The sequence below is a fragment of the Globicephala melas genome, chromosome 11, assembly GCF_963455315.2.
Source record: "Globicephala melas chromosome 11, mGloMel1.2, whole genome shotgun sequence".
Classification (NCBI taxonomy): domain Eukaryota; kingdom Metazoa; phylum Chordata; class Mammalia; order Artiodactyla; family Delphinidae; genus Globicephala; species Globicephala melas.
The window spans coordinates 13,158,942-13,178,760 of NC_083324.2; the positions used below are offsets into that span (position 1 = coordinate 13,158,942).

General features: G+C 40.6%; 2 protein-coding genes across 9 annotated transcripts in view; both read right to left on the reverse strand.

Moving 5' to 3' along the window:
* CNTN4 (contactin 4) overlaps window positions 1–19,819 on the reverse strand; it is a 973,761-nt gene that overhangs the window by 214,241 nt on the left and 739,701 nt on the right. The window lies entirely within an intron of this gene.
* LOC115859105 (actin-related protein 2/3 complex subunit 5-like protein) lies at window positions 10,238–11,248 on the reverse strand. Its single transcript, XM_060307865.2, has one exon. The coding sequence runs from the start codon at window positions 11,176–11,178 to the stop codon at window positions 10,717–10,719; it is 462 nt and encodes a 153-aa protein (XP_060163848.1). The 5' UTR covers window positions 11,179–11,248; the 3' UTR covers window positions 10,238–10,716.

The window sequence follows — 19,819 nt, forward strand, 5'->3', positions numbered from 1 at the left end:
AAAAAAAGGAAAAAAAAAATCTATCCATCTCTGGCAAGATGGAAAATATTATATGATTTAAATTCCTTAGTTATAGCATTTATTAAACGCACAAGCCTATTTCTATAGGTCGCACAGGTAATGATTTTTATTTTCTCCCATTTGACTAACAAAAGGAATTGTGGGGAACTGAGAACCTCAGTTTTCTCCGATGATGTGAAGGAGAAAGAATTAGTCTGGATAAATGATAAATAAAAGAGCCGGAGGGGGAGCTTTGAAAGCAACCACCTGAGGTCACATGATACAGAGCATTGTTTCACGGGTATTTGGGTACAAGTTTAGGTCCTTCCACGTAAAGCCTCAGTGGTTTCAAGAGTAAAATTGGGATGATGGTATCTATCCTACCCACACATGTCACCCTCAACTGTAAAATGTACAAAATACGTGGTATCATTACTATCGCCTGTGAGAAAGTAAATAATAGTCTACGCTTTGGAGGAAACTAAAAATAAATAAAAAGACAGTAGCATTGACAACATTTATTTCAAGCTCTTGGACCATGGGCCAGATCTGTATAATAGTTGTGTTCTATTTTCCATGCTTATGGTATGAATTTTAAAAAATTGATTGCTAACAGACAAAAATTGAAATAGTTCATATAGAATTCCACATTATGGTTTCTCATGAAAAACCCTAAGACCAGGCAATACTAAGCCTATATTTCTTCAAGGCAATAACTGTCTTGAGATGAGTGGTCGCTGGCATGGTTGAGTGGGGCACATGAATCTTGGCCAGACCTACATTATCTTATTCATTGACATTCTGACATGCCTGGGGCTTAAAGACAGAAGAGTTTTCAAATTCTGGCTGAACCTCTTACCTACATCCCATGCATACATAAAATAAACCTTCCTGACTTCTATCAGTCCTAACCACTTTGGATTTCCTGGTTTTCTTGTGTGAAGCAGGGGGCAGCTAATACCTGTGCCCGACTTTGGTGGAACCAGCACCAGATAACTGCTTCTGCTCCCACTGGTGACTAAACAACTCCTGAGCTCCAGCGACTGACTAGGGCAAGCTTAAAGGGAAGAAGCCATCAAAATATTGCCTTTCTTAATGGGCAGAAAGCCTCAGTAGACATTTTTCCAAAGAAGACATACAGATGGCCAACAGGCACATGAAAAGACGCTCCACATCGCTAATTATTAGAGAAATGCAAATCAAAACCGCAATGAGGTACCACCTCACACCAGTCAGAATGGCCATCAGTAAAAAGTCTATAAATAACAAATGCTGGAGAGGGTGTGGAGAAAAGGGAACCCTCCTACACTGTTGGTGGGAATGTAATCTGGTGCAGCCACTATGGAAAACAGTATGGACGTTCCTTAAAAAAACTGAAAATAGAGTTGCCATATGATCCAGCAATCACAGTCCTGGGCATAGATCTGGACAAAACTATAATTCAAAAAGATACAGGCACCCCTATGTTCATAGCAGCACTATTTATGATAGCCAAGCCATGGAAACAACAATCGATAGATGGATGGAAAAAGAAGATGTGGTACATATATATACATTGGAATACTACTAAGCCATAAAAAATGAACTGTCATTTCCAGCAACATGGATGGACCTGGAGATTATCATACTAAGTGAAGGAAGTCAGAAAGAGAAACACAAATACCATACGATATCACTTACATATGGAATCTAAAATATGACACACATGAACTTATCTACATTTGTTCTTGTTGCTTCGCGTCCCCCCACCATGTACCCTCATCTCCATTTTTCATCAGGAACTATTTCTCCTCCCACTCTCAGTAGATTTTATTATATGAGTGAGGCCGATCCTCATTCTGGCTCCAGGAATGGGCACGTGTTCTAGTTCTGCTCAATCAAATAACCCTCCAGTTATCCTAATTAGTTTAGAGATGGGCATATGACTCAAGGTGACACATCACAGGCACTTTTGAAACTTTTGCTAAATTTTGCAGAAATTATTGGGAATGCAGCATTCTCTGTCTGCTAGCGTTACCATGCAGTAAGAGTCACTTTTTTTTTTTTTTGTGGTACACGGGCCTCTCACTGTTGTGGCCTCTCCCGTTGTGGAGCACAGGCTCCGGACGCACAGGCTCAGTGGCCATGGCTCACGGGCCCAGTCGCTCCACGGCATGTGGGATCTTCCCGGACCGGGGCACGAACCCGTGTCCCCTGCATCGGCAGGTGGACTCAACCACTGTGCCACCAGGGAAGCCCGTAAGAGTCACTTTGAGGAAAGTCAGGCCAAGAGATGGAGAGACAGATTACTAACACTATCATTAGAGAAGTAAAATCTAGCTGCCTCTAATGGGAATTTTACACCAATAGATTCTCATTTTTGTTTAAGCCCATATGATTTGGATTTTGGCCCTTGTAGCCAAAAGGATCCTGCTTAACAGAACAATTAGATAATAGACGTAGTATTAAAGAGTGTTATATAATCTTAACAAGTGTCCAATGGCCGATTGTATGGTGACTTCTGGAAATCTGTTCTCAAAGTCTACCTTCTAAATTCTCTTTAAAACACATTTATTCCCATTGCCCCGCCCTAGTCCTGCTCCTGTCCTAATACATCCTTGGCATCTCTGCTTTAATTCTTCTTCCTCAGATGTGTATGCAGCCTCATTCTAATTGAAAAACATGTTATCTAAAAGCCTATGCTAAGATTTTAGATACAATGTCACATCTACCAATTGTTAGCCAAGTGATCTTGGGCAAGTCACTTCAACTCTCTGAGCTGTCCGGCCGTTAAGTCCGCCTATGAGAGCATGAGGATGAGGAAGCAGGCAGGTAAGCATTCCCTAAGGTATCTCTGTAGTTGATCTCTTCTGATGGATGGTGGTGAAGATTCAGGAGAGATGTGCGGGGTGGAATGAGGGAAGGTCCTTCTCACTAAAAGCTCTGAGCACAAGCGTTCACTGTTCATCTCATATTTGCTAGGTGGTCAGGAACTAGCACACTATGAGTTGGCACAGGAGAGACACAAATGACAGTAAACCACAAATGGCCTGGTTATCCTGCAAAGAAGAGCCTGAGGCTGCAGCAGGGTCAGGGCTAAGGTCTGCACAGAGCTATTTTCAACTGGCTTCACAACACAGAGCTATCACCTCCTGACGTGTCAACTTTAGCTCTAAGGGACAACAAGATACATATAATTTTAGCATTCTTGCCACCCTTCACATCACTAATTGCTGGGTGAACACTGATTAGCTGACCCTTTTTGATGATGCTGACCCTAGACGCACTTGTTCAGCTTGTGGTAGAACTTCTTTTGCTCCCCATAAGCTTCTCAACCAAGGCCTGTTGAGCAAGGGGTGATCTCAGTCTTTAGCTGACTCTGCTTGTGCATAGTTGCATGGAGCCCTTACTGACCTCTAAGGGTAGGGGTGCCAAGGTTCAGCTGTCAGAAGAAACGGCCAAGTCTATCTCTGGAAACACTTGTCTTTTCTCTCCTGAATATGATAAAGAGCTGAGAAAAATAAGAGTACAATAAAAAGATTCAGACCACAGAACTATGGTCAACAAGCTGAGAGTATGTAAGAACAGGACTGCACATAACAGAAAACATAAGCACATTCTATAAAACAACATTTAAAAAACGTGTGCATGGAATACTGCTTCAATTGAATTTAAAGTGGCATTACATGATAAAAACGTGGACAAATAAGTTTGGGAGACACCGGACTGAAAAAAGTTGGGTACATTTATTCACTACATTTTTCCTAATCTCAGCACTGTAAAATCTCCAAAAGATTTGATATGTAGTATTTACCAAAACAGGGAACAGCCTGACACCCTCTTAAGCTACAAGAGTTGGTCACTGGAGATGAAAAACGGCATTTCTATTATCACAATGTCATAGTCATTCAAGAGCTATTAAGTAAAATATATGATTAGGTCAGCAGTCTTTAGCTGACATTTATTTTGAAAAGGCTGCATTATAAAAGATCTAAATAAAAAGTGTGGGAGAAGAGGTTCAAAGAGGCAATAAGTCTAAGAATGAAGAGCGTGATCGATCCTTAAGTGAGACAGATCTTAGTTCTCAGCAGGTTAGTTCTAAGTCATTTACTCTCCTTAAGTCTCATGTGTAAAATGGGAATAATAATTTACTTTTCTCACAGGATTGTTCTGAGTATTTCACCTCCTTTGCTATTCTGTAATTTTGTTATGTCTGTAATGGGATTATAATCTCTACTTTTGAAAACTGTTTTCAAATAATTTAAAAACTCTCTTATCTTCATACACTGTTGGATCCTAGAGTTGGTTGCTTAATTGAAAAAGTTGGTAGGGGCTTCCCTGGTGGCGCAGTGGTTGAGAGTCCGCCTGCCGATGCAGGGGACACGGGTTCGTGCCCCGGTCCGGGAAGATGCCACATGTCGAGGAGTGGCTGGGCCCGTGAGCCGTGACCGCTGAGCCTGCGTATCTGGAGCTTGTGCTCCGCAACAGGAGAGGCCACAACAGTGACAGGCCCGCGTACCGCAAAAAAAAAAAAAGTTGGTAGAAGTGTGAGACCATAAAAAAATTCCATATTTACATCTTAAACATATCATGCAATTAAATTTACATATTGTTTATCTGTTTATATAGTTTACATATATTTATTATTATTAAAAATGTTTATTTTTCAGGAAATTAAATTTATTATTTGTCATTCTTTTGACATAGAACCAAATGCCCCTTTGTCTTTTTATTTTTTATCTTTTTTAAAGAAGTTTACTACTGACTGGGGTTGTTGTTATCATTTTCATATAAACTACACTCATCACGTACAATCTGCCCTCACATCCCATCTTGATTTTCTTAAAAACAGACTTATATAATAAAGAATCCTACAAGAGTTTAATGATTCCCCCCAAGCTCTTATAACTGTCTTGCCCACAGCATCTTTATTTTTTACTGACTTGCCTTTATTGAGTCTTCCCCAAAGGATTTCCTGTAGTTTTTATGGAAATGGAAATTCTTTCCTTTTCATGATATTTCAGCACTTTATATATTTAAAGTACAACCGGCATAAACAAGTTTAGGACTAAAAACAACTGATTCTTGGCAAGTATGCAACTCAACGGGTAGGAACAGAGAGATACATGTTTACCTGAGAGTAGCCTTCCAGCCACGAACCTACAGCTTGCTACATGGAACGGTCACTGTGTATCACAGAAGGAATGAAGAGAATCTGCTTATCCAGAAAGTTAGTTAAGGGACGGTGCTTTAAACTGTCATATTCTGCTTTATTGCCCCATAAACAGACTCTTGCTCATCAGACCACGTAACTTTACCTCAAGGTCTCTGCAAAGGCTGCCTAGAGAGGCATTGCAGGTTGACTTCTAATTGTGGTTGGTACCACTAGGGGAGACTAATGTGGGACTTTACAGGTATGATCGCAGCTCAATGACAGATGCATATGGAGAAGAGCATTTCTAGGTATCCTTCAACTGCATAATATTGATGATTGTCCACTCCATACAAAACAGAGCATTTCAAACTTTTCTACTGATGTATCCCTCACTGAGGAGTAGATCAACACACACTTCTGAAGGCCCAGAAACAAACCCTGAAGCACTTCCCCTGCAAGTCTGGAGTGTTTACATTACTTACTTATTCTGCTTCAGAATGCCGTGGCATAATATATTGATGCTGGATTTAACATAAAATGTTTTAAAATATTACCATGAAATTCCTCAAATCTGTTAACAAATATAATTCTCAGGAATGAGCATTATGTCACGTGGTGTCAAACGCTATTAGGAAAAAAACAAAAAACAATGAAAGACATGGTACTATTTTAGAAATATCAGGGAAGGAGTAAAAATGAGCACGGCTATGAAAGGAGAGAAGGCGGCCAGCCATGCTGGTGTCTGGGGAACGAGAATTTAAGGCATGGAAACAGCAATCACAGAGGACCCAATACAGGTAGGGGCACATTTAGTGTCTTTGAGAAACAGTCTATGGCTAGAGCCCACTGAGACAGGGGATGGTGATTGAGAGGTAGCCAGGGACCAGTTTATGGAGGCTACTAGCCAAGATAATGGTTTTATATATTTTTTTTCCTGGATGAGATATAAAAGCCTTTGGAGAGTTTTAAGCAAGGAAGAAACATGAGATGACTTATATCTCAAAAGTGTCATTCTATGTCCTATGATAAGAAACAGCTGGAGAGGGGCAGGAACAAAAGCAGGGGGACCAGCTAGGAGGCAGTTATGAAAGTCCAAGATGGATATGATGGGAAGCTGGATGAGGGTGGCAGTGGTGGAGGTGGGGAAAAGTGGCTAGATGTAGAGTATATTTCAAAGGTACAGTAGACAGGATTTGTTAACAGACTGGATGGAGGTATAGGAAAAGAAAGAAATTAAGGACTATGTCTTAAGTTTCAGTCTTGAGCCACTGGCTGAATGGAGTGAGTTGCTGTTTCTCACGACTGGCGAAACTCTAGGAGGATTAGATTTAGGAAGAAGATCAATGCTCAGGTTTGGTCACACCATCTTTGACATAACTATTAGGAAACCAAGCATGCTAATGGCCAGACAATGGATACATGAGTCTAGGATTTAGGACGGAGGCGTGTTGCAGATAGACATTTGGGAAATATGAGTATAAACACGGCAACTGAAGCCATGAACTGGATGACATGACTAGGGAGTATGCACATATAGGGGGTCCTGAGCCTGGGGATGCTTATAATTTACTTTAAGAAGATGGGAAGATGACAGGAAAATGAGACGAAACCAGGAAGGGAGACCAAAATGTTCAGTCAGTAATATTAAGGGGGTACCAAGAGAGCTGTAGCCCAAAGGCCTAGGGAAGAAAGTATTTCAAGAAGTTTAGAGTGATCGACTGTATTGAGTGCTGCTGACTGGTTGGATAAGATGACAACTGAGAATTTACCATTGGCATTAGTACCCTGGAGATCACTGACGAGACTACTTTTGCGCAACTGTGGAGAAAAGTCCTGTGGGGCTGGGTGCGAAAGGCGGTGAAACAGAAGATTTGTGAAGTTTTGCTGCAAAGGAGAGCATAGACACTGGGTAGTGAGGTCAGAGGAGTTTCTCATTTATTGAAGATGTGAGACACTGCTACATTTTTAAATGCAAATGGGGATGACGTATCAGGGAAGGAGAATATACCTAATGCAGGAATGAGAAGGAAAACAGTGGCTAGAGCAAAGTTCTTGAGGGAGTGAGAGGGGAGAGAATCCAGCCACAAGGGTGACCCTAAATGGGAACCCAGAGAGATTCTGTGTTTGGGTTTCAGGGAGGGAGCAGAACGTATCCATCACTACAGCCATTACACAGGACAAAGAATCAACACCTCTTAGCTGCCTACTGCAACTACCACTTTCTTTGTCTCTGCACACACTCCTGCCCTGCTGCAGCCATTTTCTGCACTCTTCAAAAGAGTTAATTTTCAAGCTATAAATATAATTACCTAAAACCAAATGGCTTTTCATTGCACTTACGTTACAGAACAAAATTCCTTATATGGCTTCAACTAATCTTAGTAAGAATATTTTAAATGTTAAATGAAGGCTCAATATCTTCTCTTTAAAAAATATTTTTAAATCAATTAATTTAATTTTTTTCTTTTTTTGGCTGCGTTGGGTCTTTGTTGCTGCGCGTGGGCTTTCTCCAGGTGTGGCGAGCGAGGGCTACTCTTCATTGCAGTGAGCAGGCTTCTCATTGCGGTGGCTTCTGTTGTTGTGCAGTACGGGCTCTAGGCACCTGGGCTTCAGAAGTTGTGGCACGCGGGTTCAGTACTTGTGGCTCACGGGCTCTAGAGCGCAGGCTCAGTAGCTGTGGCGCATGGGCTTAGTTGCTCCACGGCATGAGGGATCTTCCCGGACCAGGGCTTGAACCCGTGTCCCCTGCATTGGCAGGCGGATTCTTAACCACTGTACCACCAGGGAAGTCCCTCAATATCTTCTCTCAATGAAAGTTGTCTTGAAAAAAATGGGGGGAGGCAATTTCTGTAATTTTTTTGTATGTTTCAACAGAAGAAAAAAAGGTCCCTCTGTTTTCATATCATGTATTACAATGTGACCTAGCTAATCCTTTAAGAGTTAGCTTTCAACACCTTTGATCAGCTTCTTACTGTGATATGAAAGATTAGATCCTGTTCCTAAGACACAATCTCCCATTGAATATTTCCTTGGTGAAATGTTTAATATTGTGGCCAGTGGAGGAAAATGAAATTCCTACAAATGCCTGTGTTATCATGAATGAGAGCATTTCTAACAACTGTGAGGCATCATCACTTTCAACCTAGACCCTTCTGTTCCTCATGGATACACTTTTCCCACATAACAAAGAGCCTCTGGGGACTTCCCTGGTGGCGCAGTGGTTAAGAATCCACCTGTCAATGCAGGGGACATGGGTTCGAGCCGTGGTCCAGGAAGATCAAACATGCCGTGGAGCAACTAAGCCCATGAGCCACAACTACCGAGCCCGCACGCCACAACTACTGAAGCCCATGCGCCTAGAGCCTGTGCTCCACAAGAGAAGCCATCGCAATGGGAAGCCCGTGCACCGCAACGAAGAGTAGTCCCTGCTTGCTGCAACTAGAGGAAGCCCGCAGGCAGCAAGGAAGACCCAATGCAGCCAAAGAAAAATAAACAAACAAACACATACATTAATTAATTAAAGAAAAAAAAGAAAAAGAGCCTCTGACCCACAAAATTTAAAAAGATTTCTTCGAAAAGGACTGAGCAAATAATCAAATCCCTAGGCTACTGGCCAACTGTAGATGTGATACTGGAACGAGGTTGGGAGTTGATAAATTCCTTTCTTCATTTCTGGCTAAAGAATGGAATCCTTGACTTGGTCTCCATAAGACTGTTGATGAAATTGTACCAGGAATATAAAAATGAAAGTAATCCTAATTTCCTTCATTTGTAAATAAATTCTATACCACACTACCTTTTCTTGGTGATGATGGTAGAGTTGGCAAAATATCTGTGTGTGTGTGATTTGTGTGACTGTAGGCTATAACAGGATACCAATATGAAGCTGTTTCAAGGATTGTAGCCTCTGTAACTACCCTGGTAATAATCTCTATGCTGTGTATTAACATATCAATGCTCTGAAAAACTGGACTGAAAGTCAAAATCCACTCAGATATAACATTTTGGGCCCAGTCTCTTTGGGTGATGCAAACAAAAGCAGATATATTGGTCTTTGTTGGAAATCTTGTCCAATAACGAGATTGGCATCAATCATTTATAGTTTTGAAAGACCTTTGACTATTTTACACTCACTCTTTGGTTTCACATGATAAAGCATGATAGAAAAACTGAGGGAAGAGAAACAGGCTCCTTAGCATTGAGCATATGAGCAGGAAGTATCAATTAGAAAATAGCAACAAAATCATTAGCAATATCTTCTCACTTGACCTTAGGCAAGACTTTTACTTTATAGATGTAGCTCACACAGCTAATTGCTAGAATACTGGAACACAGCTCTTTTATTCTCTGGTCCAGGGCTCTTATTATAGTACTCTCACTTGAAATTTGGGAGATTTAACTTTTAAAAATTCTGGACTTCTATCATTTTTAAAGGAAGAAGAAAAGGAAAGACACTGAGGAGGAGGGGGTAGAAGAGGAGGAGGAAAAAAGGAAAAGAAAAAGGAAGACCTGAGTCCACACTCCCATATGACAGCAGTGGGTTCAGTGTTAAAACCCTTTCTTCTTCTCTATGGACAAATTTATCTCGGGTTAACTTTCTGGCTTGTGACCCCACAAACCTGATGAAGGTGAATGTCAGTTGTGTGACCAGGCAACGTTGTTATGGTAAAAGTGACCCAGGATTGGCACCCTGCCTCTGGCTGGGAGGAATACAAATGAACTATTCATACATATCTGGTGTTGGGCTTCCCTGCCTGTGATCATTTTCACCACTGGGCTTGTTCCTCTGCAGAACTTTGGAAGATCTGTCAATAGAAATGTTACAAGATATCTTTTTAAGACTTGGGCCTTCTAAGTCAGGAGGCTCCACGCTTAACTGATTCTTAATTGTTTGCTCTTAAAATATCACTTGGAAAAGAAATAATTTTAAAAATAACTCCCTGGAGATATGTGTTTGGACTGGGTCCTACCCTTAAGTACCTGTTGCTAAGTGTGATCCACAGTGATCATGTCATTTCAATTGTCTAGTCCAGCCTATGAACACTCTTTTGGGTGAACTGTAGATATAACCAGGTGCCCCCCCTTTTTTTTTTACTAATAAGCCAAGAGCTTTATTGATGCAGCAGGCACTTTACAATGAACCCAAGAGAGCCCGCCTTCTTTGGGAGGTCGGGATGTCTATACAGACCCTTGGGGGTTTTCCACTTCAACAAAAACCAAGCTCTCCCTTTTTTACCACACCCCTTGAATCTGCACCTGCCCAAGTCATCCTTCCCCGCTTTTACACAGGCAGTGCACACAGGTACACCTGACCAATGCGGGCCAGCCACTCTGGTAGACAGTCACAATGTCAGTTCTGCATTACTTGTGGACAAAGGCATAGACTCTCAGATCCTGCAAAGGATTTAGGAAACAGTAAGACAATTTCTCCCTCCACCTTGAAAATCAAATACACTTTAGCGGATGCATGTCCTGAAATAGTTTACTTGGGAGTTCTGAGGAAGATGATCCATTGTCAATCCCTTCTTCAACAGCCTGTGCATCCAAAATTCTTCTCAAGGTAACATGAGTCTTTTTTTTTTTTAAACAGTCTTTCTTGCTGTAAGAACTCTTATAATGGAGCCTAGTCCTCCTACTGCTAATGCCTTTTCATGCCACTGGAGTAACACTGCACTGCTATTTTCTGTGGGCTTCTCAAACCCTTTATAAATGTACTTCATGAGCAAGTCAATGCCATTTCTGTCCAGTGACTGCACAGCCTGCTCAATTTCGCTGCTCTTAAAATTTGTAAGCACTTTCAGCACCACGCCCTGGGCCCGTTCCTTCACAGCTTGATTCTTGGTGTTGACGGGAGAGTTCCGCAAGGCTGCATGAAACGCCCGAAGCATGTCCCCTTGCCGCAGGAGCCCGTCCACCTCGCTAGGATCCGGGCCTGGCTCGGCCGCTGCCACCGCCGCCTCCTCCTGTTCGTCCACGAATTTGTTCTCGTCAAATTCGTCGATGTCCACCCGACGGAAGCGCGAGGACAGCGTGTTCCGGGCCATGGCGGGGGCTCGGCGCCCGCTCAGGCAGCTACGCTCCGGGGAAGACCTCCACTCCACTCCACTCGGAACCGGCTCCCCAGGTGCCCCTTTTTGATGAAATGTATGCTCTCTAGTTCACCAGAGTCTTCGCCATTCCCTATCATCTTACACCTGGCTTGTTCTAATTCAGTTTCAGCGTGACCTCTGAAAGTTTTCGAGCCCAGTTCTAGATTCTGGGTGGGGTAATTTCTTCCTACAGTAACTTGACAAGTAACCTGTCAAGGGAAGCACTGAACCTCTCAATATTTATGACCTTTAGAGAAATAAAAATCACTCACCTACAGGAGTCTAACATATTTCTGTTTTGATCACCTCTTTGTTCTTTCTTGTGTTTTCTGGAGAAAAGCAAAGACCTGCCATCCTGGCCCAGTGGGTTCCCAATTTCCTCTTTCCAGTCCCTAGTTTTTACCTGCATGTAAGGTGAATTAATAAACACTCCAGCCAAAATCTTACAGGCAATTTTGACTTACTTCAGAGAATTCTTTTTTTAACAATTAATTGGAGAATAGGTCTTGACAACATATTTATCTATCATATCCTAGGACAATTCCGTAGCAGACATGGAAAGAAATAATGTTTTCAAAATAACTGCACTCTATCTCCAAGGATTCAACCTAACAATTAGAAATATACCTTTTAAATAAAATTTAGAATGTGTGTGTCACTGTGGGTGTAGGGTGTTTTTCTTTTCTTTTTTTTTTAAACTGGTTACAGGCTGTCACCAAGCTAGAGGAAGGAGACCATTAGCACGACATTCATCATTCAGTATTTTCAGGAACTTCATTTGAGAGAACAATCTACCCGTTTTAGTTTTTATGAATCCCCTATGAGTTACAGACGCCAGATGTCTTTTCTCTGGCCGTCTCTCTGATGACAAGCATAGTGGCACATAAAAGGAAAAGCAGTCGGTGTTGGGAAGGAAACTCACAGCTTACAGCGGGCCAGTCCATTATTCATGGAGAAAGTCACAGGGTAGTTAATGTATGGATGTCAGACTTTCCAACTTTCAGAGAGTCCCCTTGGGAAGTGGTGCTGACAGATGTGTTGAAGGCAGAACTGCAAGCAGAGCGGGGTAGTCAGCAGGGGATCATTAGTCTGCTTCAAGAGCTGGGGCTCCTGAGTGATTAAGAGGTAACAGCTTACAAGAGCCATGCATAAATTACACATCCCAGGGTCAACGCCCCAAATTCTTCTTAATTTTTTTCTTAAAAGGCATAGGGTCTGAATGGCAAATAGATCCTACTAGTCTGTCAACAAAAACCTTTACAACTTTAATATTTCTCATACTATCTATAAAAGCCAAGTGACTCTTTAATTAATTAATCCTGGACTGTCTCCCAGCTTCTGTTAGAAGAGGACTGTATGTGAAAGGGTGTCCAGAAGAGCACTTTCACGTGCTTGTAACTCATTTTAACGACACTTGTTCACAGCAAAGATGAAAGCTGTTAAAGCTAGGATTAGGGAGGATTACTTTTAGTCTTAGCCAGCTCTGTCTTTTAATGAGCCCATTCATTCTCAACCTGAAATTTTCAGTACAGTGAAGGAGGACAGAATATGTCACCTCAAAGCGTGCCATGCTGGCATATTAATTACTTGGAATTAAAGTTACTTAAGAAACGGTCCGTGCAAGCAAGACACTCTGACCCTCCTTTGTCCTCCTGAAAGCAGGAAATAAATCTCCCACGTGAAAGGCACCCTCCCTGTTCCAAAGGTAGAGATCATCCCTTATCACCGGAGATAGGGAATTCAGGGCCAAGAAGGATGTATATAACCAACTTTGTTACTTTTTCACTAATTTACTACCCTAGGCCCAAACTTCTTTGTCTTGTCAATTCTTCACAAGTTTATTGTTCTTGTGTCTAAAATGTATAAAAGCTCCTTGCTTTGGTCACCTCTTGGAGTCTCATATTTGTACGGGCTCCTGTACATAGAAAATTAAAATTTTTTTTCTCTTGTTAATCTGTCTTAGGCCAATTTAATTATTACCAGCCAAAGAACCTAGAGGGAACAGAGGAAAAGTTTCCCTCCCCTACAATAGCTACATGAAAATTTCTACACCTGAAACTTTATGGATCTACCCTGACGTAAAAGCAGAAGTCACACGTGGTGCTTAAGGGGGGAGCACCTAACATGAGGTTTATTGAATGAAGCCGCTCATGGTCAGAAAACTGGCTGAACATCATTCTCTGCTCTACCCTAACATCCTCAGCCCTGAACCTCTGGATTTAATTCAGACTTGATCCTTAATTGCTTATGAACTGTGTGGAATGCTGGTACACCACGAGATAACTTGTGTGGATTGCATTTTTGCTGTTAAAGATTGCTGCTGGGTACGTGGGATTTTGTGGAAAATAAAAGGAGGTGGTCTACCAGTGGAAAGCAAATTTGGTATGGTGTCTGCTATGAAATAAACCATGACATATTTCAGATCACAGCCACTTTCAGGCTTTGGACCACTGACTCCCCCTGTCCCCCCACCCCACCCCCCCGCCTCTGCCATATTTCACTGGTTGATTTTTAGTGGCAAACGCCGCATTTCCCCAGCTGAGATGAGTACGGAAATGAAAAGAAAAGCTATGTCAACTTGAATTTAAAGTTTTCTGACCTGAAAATGAACTAGTCCTCTTAGCATAATGTACTCCCCTGCAGGCAATTCTCTTAACTAGGCTACAGTGCCATTTGGGAATGGGGGTGTTTATTTTTTTCATTCCCTGCAGAAAGTCAAATCATCTGAGCATTGATCAGTGCAGATTTAATGCACAGCACTGCACATTTGCCCCAGTAACACAGTGAAGGTCTGCCACTGGAGATTCAAAACAGCTCCAGGCAGAAGCAAAGCGTATTACTGCCAACCCAGGCATTTTTAGTGATAACCATCTCTCAAGGCAGGGTAGCAAGGACAGCTATTAATAACCAGAGTGATTTTCAGAAGGAAAATAAGTAATAAAATAGCTATACGTCTGCACATCATAGAAACTCCTCCATGCAATGCAAACATCTTCTTGCCTCAAAGGCTGATACAAAAATACTTTTATGGAGAAGAAAGTAATTAACAATGGAAGATCATCTAAAATCTGAGCTGGAAGCAAACTTGGAGATCACTAAATCCAGCCACATACTTGTATTTTTAAATTTTTTGTTATGGAAAATTTCAGACACACACCAATTACAAAAGTAGAGATAATGGGATAAGGAACCCTCTTGTATCACCCAGCTTCAATAATTATCAACATTGTTTCATTCTTGTCTCTTTACTCTCTCTGGGTGTTGGCTACAATTTAATAGGACACAGAAGTATCTTTCTACAAGTCATTATATTTTTCTTTTATAACTTTTTGTATTTTAAATTTGGAATACGGGAAGAATTTAAGCAAAACTCTTTTTGGGTTATCTGTACCTTTAAAACTTTTTGCTCCTTTTATATACATATCCAAAAATGGTTGTTCATAAGGTGTTGAGGAACTTCCTATTTACTTAAACAATGTCGCAGGGATTTTGCCATCTATAAAATGGCTGTATAAGGCAATTATATCATCAGGTTGTTGTAAGAATTACATTAGTTAATTTATGTAAAGCTTTTAAAATAGTGCCTGAAATATACTATACACTATATGTGTTACTAACATTCATAAGTGAGGCTACCTCCCCCTTTCGCTGTCTTTGTCAGGTTTTAGTCCCAGTGTTATACCCATTTCATAAAATGAACTGACAGCTTGTCTTTTGCTCTGAAACACATTATTTGGAAAGGGAATTACCTTAAAATTTTGAAAGAGTTCTTTGTAAAATTTATAGGCCAGAGTACTTGGAGAAAGTAATTCCTGACAACTTTGAATTCTTTCCATGATAATTAATCTATTCAGATTTTCTATATTTTCTTGGTTCCATTTTGTTGCTTGTATACTCTCAGCAGATTGTTCATCTCATCCAGATGTTCAAATGAACATAGGGTTGTACCTAGTTTTTCTCTTATGATTTTAAACATTATATACAAAATTATATGCTCTTTTTAATTTCTAATTTTGTATATAGTTATCCCTTAGCTTACCATCTGTGAGGAACTGGTTCCAGGATGCCCCCTTGGATATCAAGGAAATCCGTGGATACTTGAGTCCCTTATATAAAATGCTGTAGTATTCGCGTATAATCTACGTACATCATCCCGTAAATTTAAAATCATCTCCAGATGACTTATAATACCTAATACAAGGTAAATGCTACATAGTTAGTTGTATACACAGGTAAATGCTATATAAACAATTGTCAGCAAGCAACCAATTCAAGTTTTGCTTTTTGGAACTTTCCGGAATTTTTTTCCATGAATATTTTCAATCCTTGGTTGGTTGAATCCGAGGATGTGGAACCAGTGGATACAGGGGGCTGACTGTATTTGTACTCCTCTTCTTCGTTCTTGATTATATTTGAAGAGGAATACACTTGTATTTATCTTTTCTTTTGTCTATCAAAACTCCTCTGTGCTGTCTCCTGTGTACTGTTTCTATTTTCTCATCCACTAATTTCAACCTTTGTCTTCCTTCTGTTTCCCTGAGGTTTGTTTCATGTTCTTTTTTAACTTCATGAGGTGAATACTTAGTTTACTCATTTTGATTTCCAGAATTCCTTGCTTAATAATGAATTTAAGGTTACTGACTTGCTTCAGAGCAAACTTTTCATAAATTTCGTTAAGCATACATCTGTTTTCATTTCTTCAATTTTGAAATGTCTTTAAATTATGGTTTTTGTTTCTGTTTCAACCCAGGAGATACTAGAAAGCAGACTTGAAATTTACATGAGTTGATTTTAAAAAAAATTGTGGTGGTTGTCATTGTGTAAAACTGATCTATAGCTAATTTCTAGTGTAACTACATTATGGCAGAAAATAAGGCCTGATCTGTACAATTTCAACTTGTTGAACCTTTTCTTTTTTTGGCTTAATATATAACCAATTAAAATAAGCATTATATGGGCACCACAAAAGGAAGTACATAAATACATATTGTATTATTACATTATTCAAAGTTTTGTATCATTATTTCTATTTACTTAACTATCAAGTTACATCACAAACGTACTTTAGTAATTTCTCCTTGTATTTCCAAATGTTGAGTATTATAAATTTTTTTTTTTTTTTTTTTGCTGTACGCAGGCCTCTCACTGTGTGGCCTCTCCCATTGCGGAGCACAGGCTCCGGACGTGCAGGCTCAGCGGCGATGGCTCACGGGCCCAGTGGGATCTTCCCGGACCGGGGCACGAACCCGTGTCCCCTAGCATCGGCAGGCGGACTCTCAACCACTGCGCCACCAGGGAAGCCCTACCTGTCATCTTTCTTGTGTATTTTTTATTTATGCTGTTTTTCTCATTTTTCCTTTTGGCCTTTGCTTTAATAGATTACTATTTCTTTGACTGAACTGTCTCCAGCGACTTGGAAGGTACATATTCTGTTTTTATATCTACCTAGATTTCTATTTCCATTAATTATTAAAATAAAGAATACCTTGTGGCTCCCTCTCAAAGAGGAGAAAGTACAATAAGTGTGTCATGATATAAAACAAAATGGTACACACATATATACTGGTCAAATATCTTTATCAATTACATTGATTATACATAGATTAGATCTTTACTCCCTAATTGCCATATCTACGAAGGTTCCTGATCATTATACTTTCCTTTTACATATTAAAAAACAAAACCAAACAAAACAACTTTAGTTACTCATGCTTATCACTAATTCAATTTCCTACAATGCTCATTTGGCTTTTTACTGAGTCTGCATTCCAGATTTTAATTCTTTCATTACTAATTTTTGTTAGCGCCCTTTAAACCCCAGTTAGTATCAGAGTTAGGTCTCCCTTCACATGAGCATCTTTGTTTCACAGATTCCATGGTTTCTTGTGCTTGACAGAAGGCACAACAGAGATGCATCTTTTAATTTTATTGTATTTTCTTAAGACATCTCTTTCACATGCATTTCTGGTGTCTGTTTTGTTTTGCATCCTCAGGCAATAGGTGACACTTCCCCCCTTCCACCCCTCCCCTCTTTTAACACTGAATATTTTCTTAGGTCACCGTGATGGAGTAGTTTTTTTATTTAACTTTGTCTATTAACATTGGTTGTAATTCTATCCAGGTCTTAGCTTCACTAACCAAAAGTGGGTGTATCCCTTTATTCCTCCAAAAGTGTGTGGGGGGCAGCTTCCAGAATTCCTACCTGAGGAACTCAGATGGAACTTTCTACTGCTTCAGTTTCCACCTTCAGAGTAAGCTGGTATCACCCTTTAGCTATGTCCACACCCAATATGCCATGTGAGCCTCTTTCCCTATAAAGTATTAGCTAGAATTGTTAATTTCCTAGTAATTTTTTGGCAGGGAAAGATGGTGTACGGCATGTATGTGTGTGTTGGTAAGTATGGGAGAACATTTCTTCTGGATTCCTTAGAAAAATGTTTCCTTTATAACAAGTGAACACCTAATTTTTAAAACAGGTGTGCAGATTTAATGTGTATTTCATAGAGAAATACAAAGTGGGTATTGTGGCTACCGCTGAAAGCTTTTAAAGATATCCTCTCTATCTCCCCGTGTTGTCAATTTAGTTCTTTAGTTATTAGTCTTTACTCTAGCCTGAATGTTTGTGTCCCCCCCAGAATTCATATTTTGAAATCCTAAACCATAAAGGTGATGGTATTAGTAGGTGGGGTCTTTGGGAGGTCATCAGGTCATGGGGAGCACCCTCCTGAATGAGATTAGTGCTCCTGTAAAAGAGATCCCACAGAGCTGCCACGTTCCTTCCACCGTGTGAGGACACAGTGAAAACGTGCTTGTAATAAACCAAGAAGAGAGCCCTGACGTGATCACGCTGGCACCCTGATCTCAGACTTCCAGCCTCCAGAACTGTGGAAATAAATGTCTGTTGTATATAAGCCACCTAGTCTGTGGTATTTTGTAGTAGCCCGAACAGACTAAGACTGTCAGATGGTCACTTCTCAACTTGACCTGTGCTACAACTACAGGTAATTTTTCAAGTAAATTTTTGATGGTTACCCTCTGTTTCTAGTCTGATTAGAACATTGCTTCTTTCTTTGTTTTTCATAGAAAGCTGGGTAATAATAAATCAGCCTTGGCTTCCAAGAACCCATTTTAAAACTGCCTTCCACTCTAACTTATAACCTATCTCACGATGCTACTTAAAAAAAATCTTTAGCAATTCCTAACTTCTTTCTGGAAAAACACCCAAATCATTACCACCACATCTGACCATAGTTTCTGCCTGTATCCCAACCTGAGACTTATCCTACTCTCCCTGCTGCTCTGGAGGTCCCACCACACTGCCTTTCTCTCCTGGCAGGCAACCTCCTAGACTTATGCACTGTTCCATCTGTAATACTATTCCATCTTTCATCCTTCAAAATCTAAGCTCCAGAGCTACTTCTTCAGAGAAGCCTTCTCCCAGACTACATCACGTCCTTCTATTCTACATGATCAGATCATTGAACCCTATTCTTCTCCCACCTCACAACCAAAAGCACACGTCCCAGTGTGATTTTCTGATTACCCTCTTACTCCCCAGAAGACCTGTAGGTCCCATGATAAGAGGAACCACTCTGTTTTTGTTCACTCCTATACCTGCCATGTCTACTAAACCCCTGACATCTGAGAGGTGCTGCCAAAGTTCGATGCTTTCACTTTTAAAAAATAATCTATTCTCCTCAACCTCAATATCCTGATTTACATACTCCACTGGGACCCAATCATAAATCTCATTCATCACAACAGTTTCACTGAAGTAACCTGGAACTGCACATTGAGAAGGAATGCTGGCCTGCAATATACTGAACAAATTCAAAAGGCAGCAACACTTATAGAGAAGGTGTAGGGATGTCTTTGTTATAGTTAGGTGTTGATTTCAGAGGTGTGTCATACAGGCCTCATTTGGCAGTAAGTGGGAACCACAAAGGGAAGAAACACATGATACTTAAATCAGCTACAATTTATTCTGAAAATCCCATTTGTCTTCTCAAAAGGCAAACCTGAGTTTGCATGAAATGATAAGAACTGGGGCTTCAAACACCTATAACACTGAAGTATTTTGGCATTTCCCAGGTGTTTCCTATTGTACGTGCTGGTTTGAGGGAAAAAGAAAGTGTACAAATGCCACATTACTTCACAAAGTAGAGATTCTTTGGATATTTCTGAGACGCTACATTAGCAACTGCAACTATCTTTCCAGCTGTGCCCACCATATGGACCTATGAATTACTGCGGAGTGTCGTTATAACACAACTGCTTCCCAGGGGTTAATTTTGATGGTGAGGATGGTGATAATGTGTTAACCTGTGACTAGCTGATGTGAGAAAAACAGGGTGTGTTGCAGTTAGAAATGGGAGGAGCTTTCTTGGCTCAATGTGATACGGCTGCCCACTGTCTCATCAGCAGCCAGGACCCACCTAAAATATCATGAACATTCTCCCAACCAGCCTCTGCACTAAAGATAGGACATTTCTTTTAGTTCATAATGTAGGCAGAGTTGGTCTCTCTGTGAAAGGATTACTACTTCATGTGAAAATCTGTGTTTATTCTATATGTCTCAAATGCCAAAATCGTTAGC

What these genes read in the sequence shown, in the direction of transcription:
- LOC115859105 (XM_060307865.2), bottom strand. Translation starts at nt 11,178, where the DNA reads ATGGCCCGGAACACGCTGTCCTCGCGCTTCCGTCGGGTGGACATCGAC.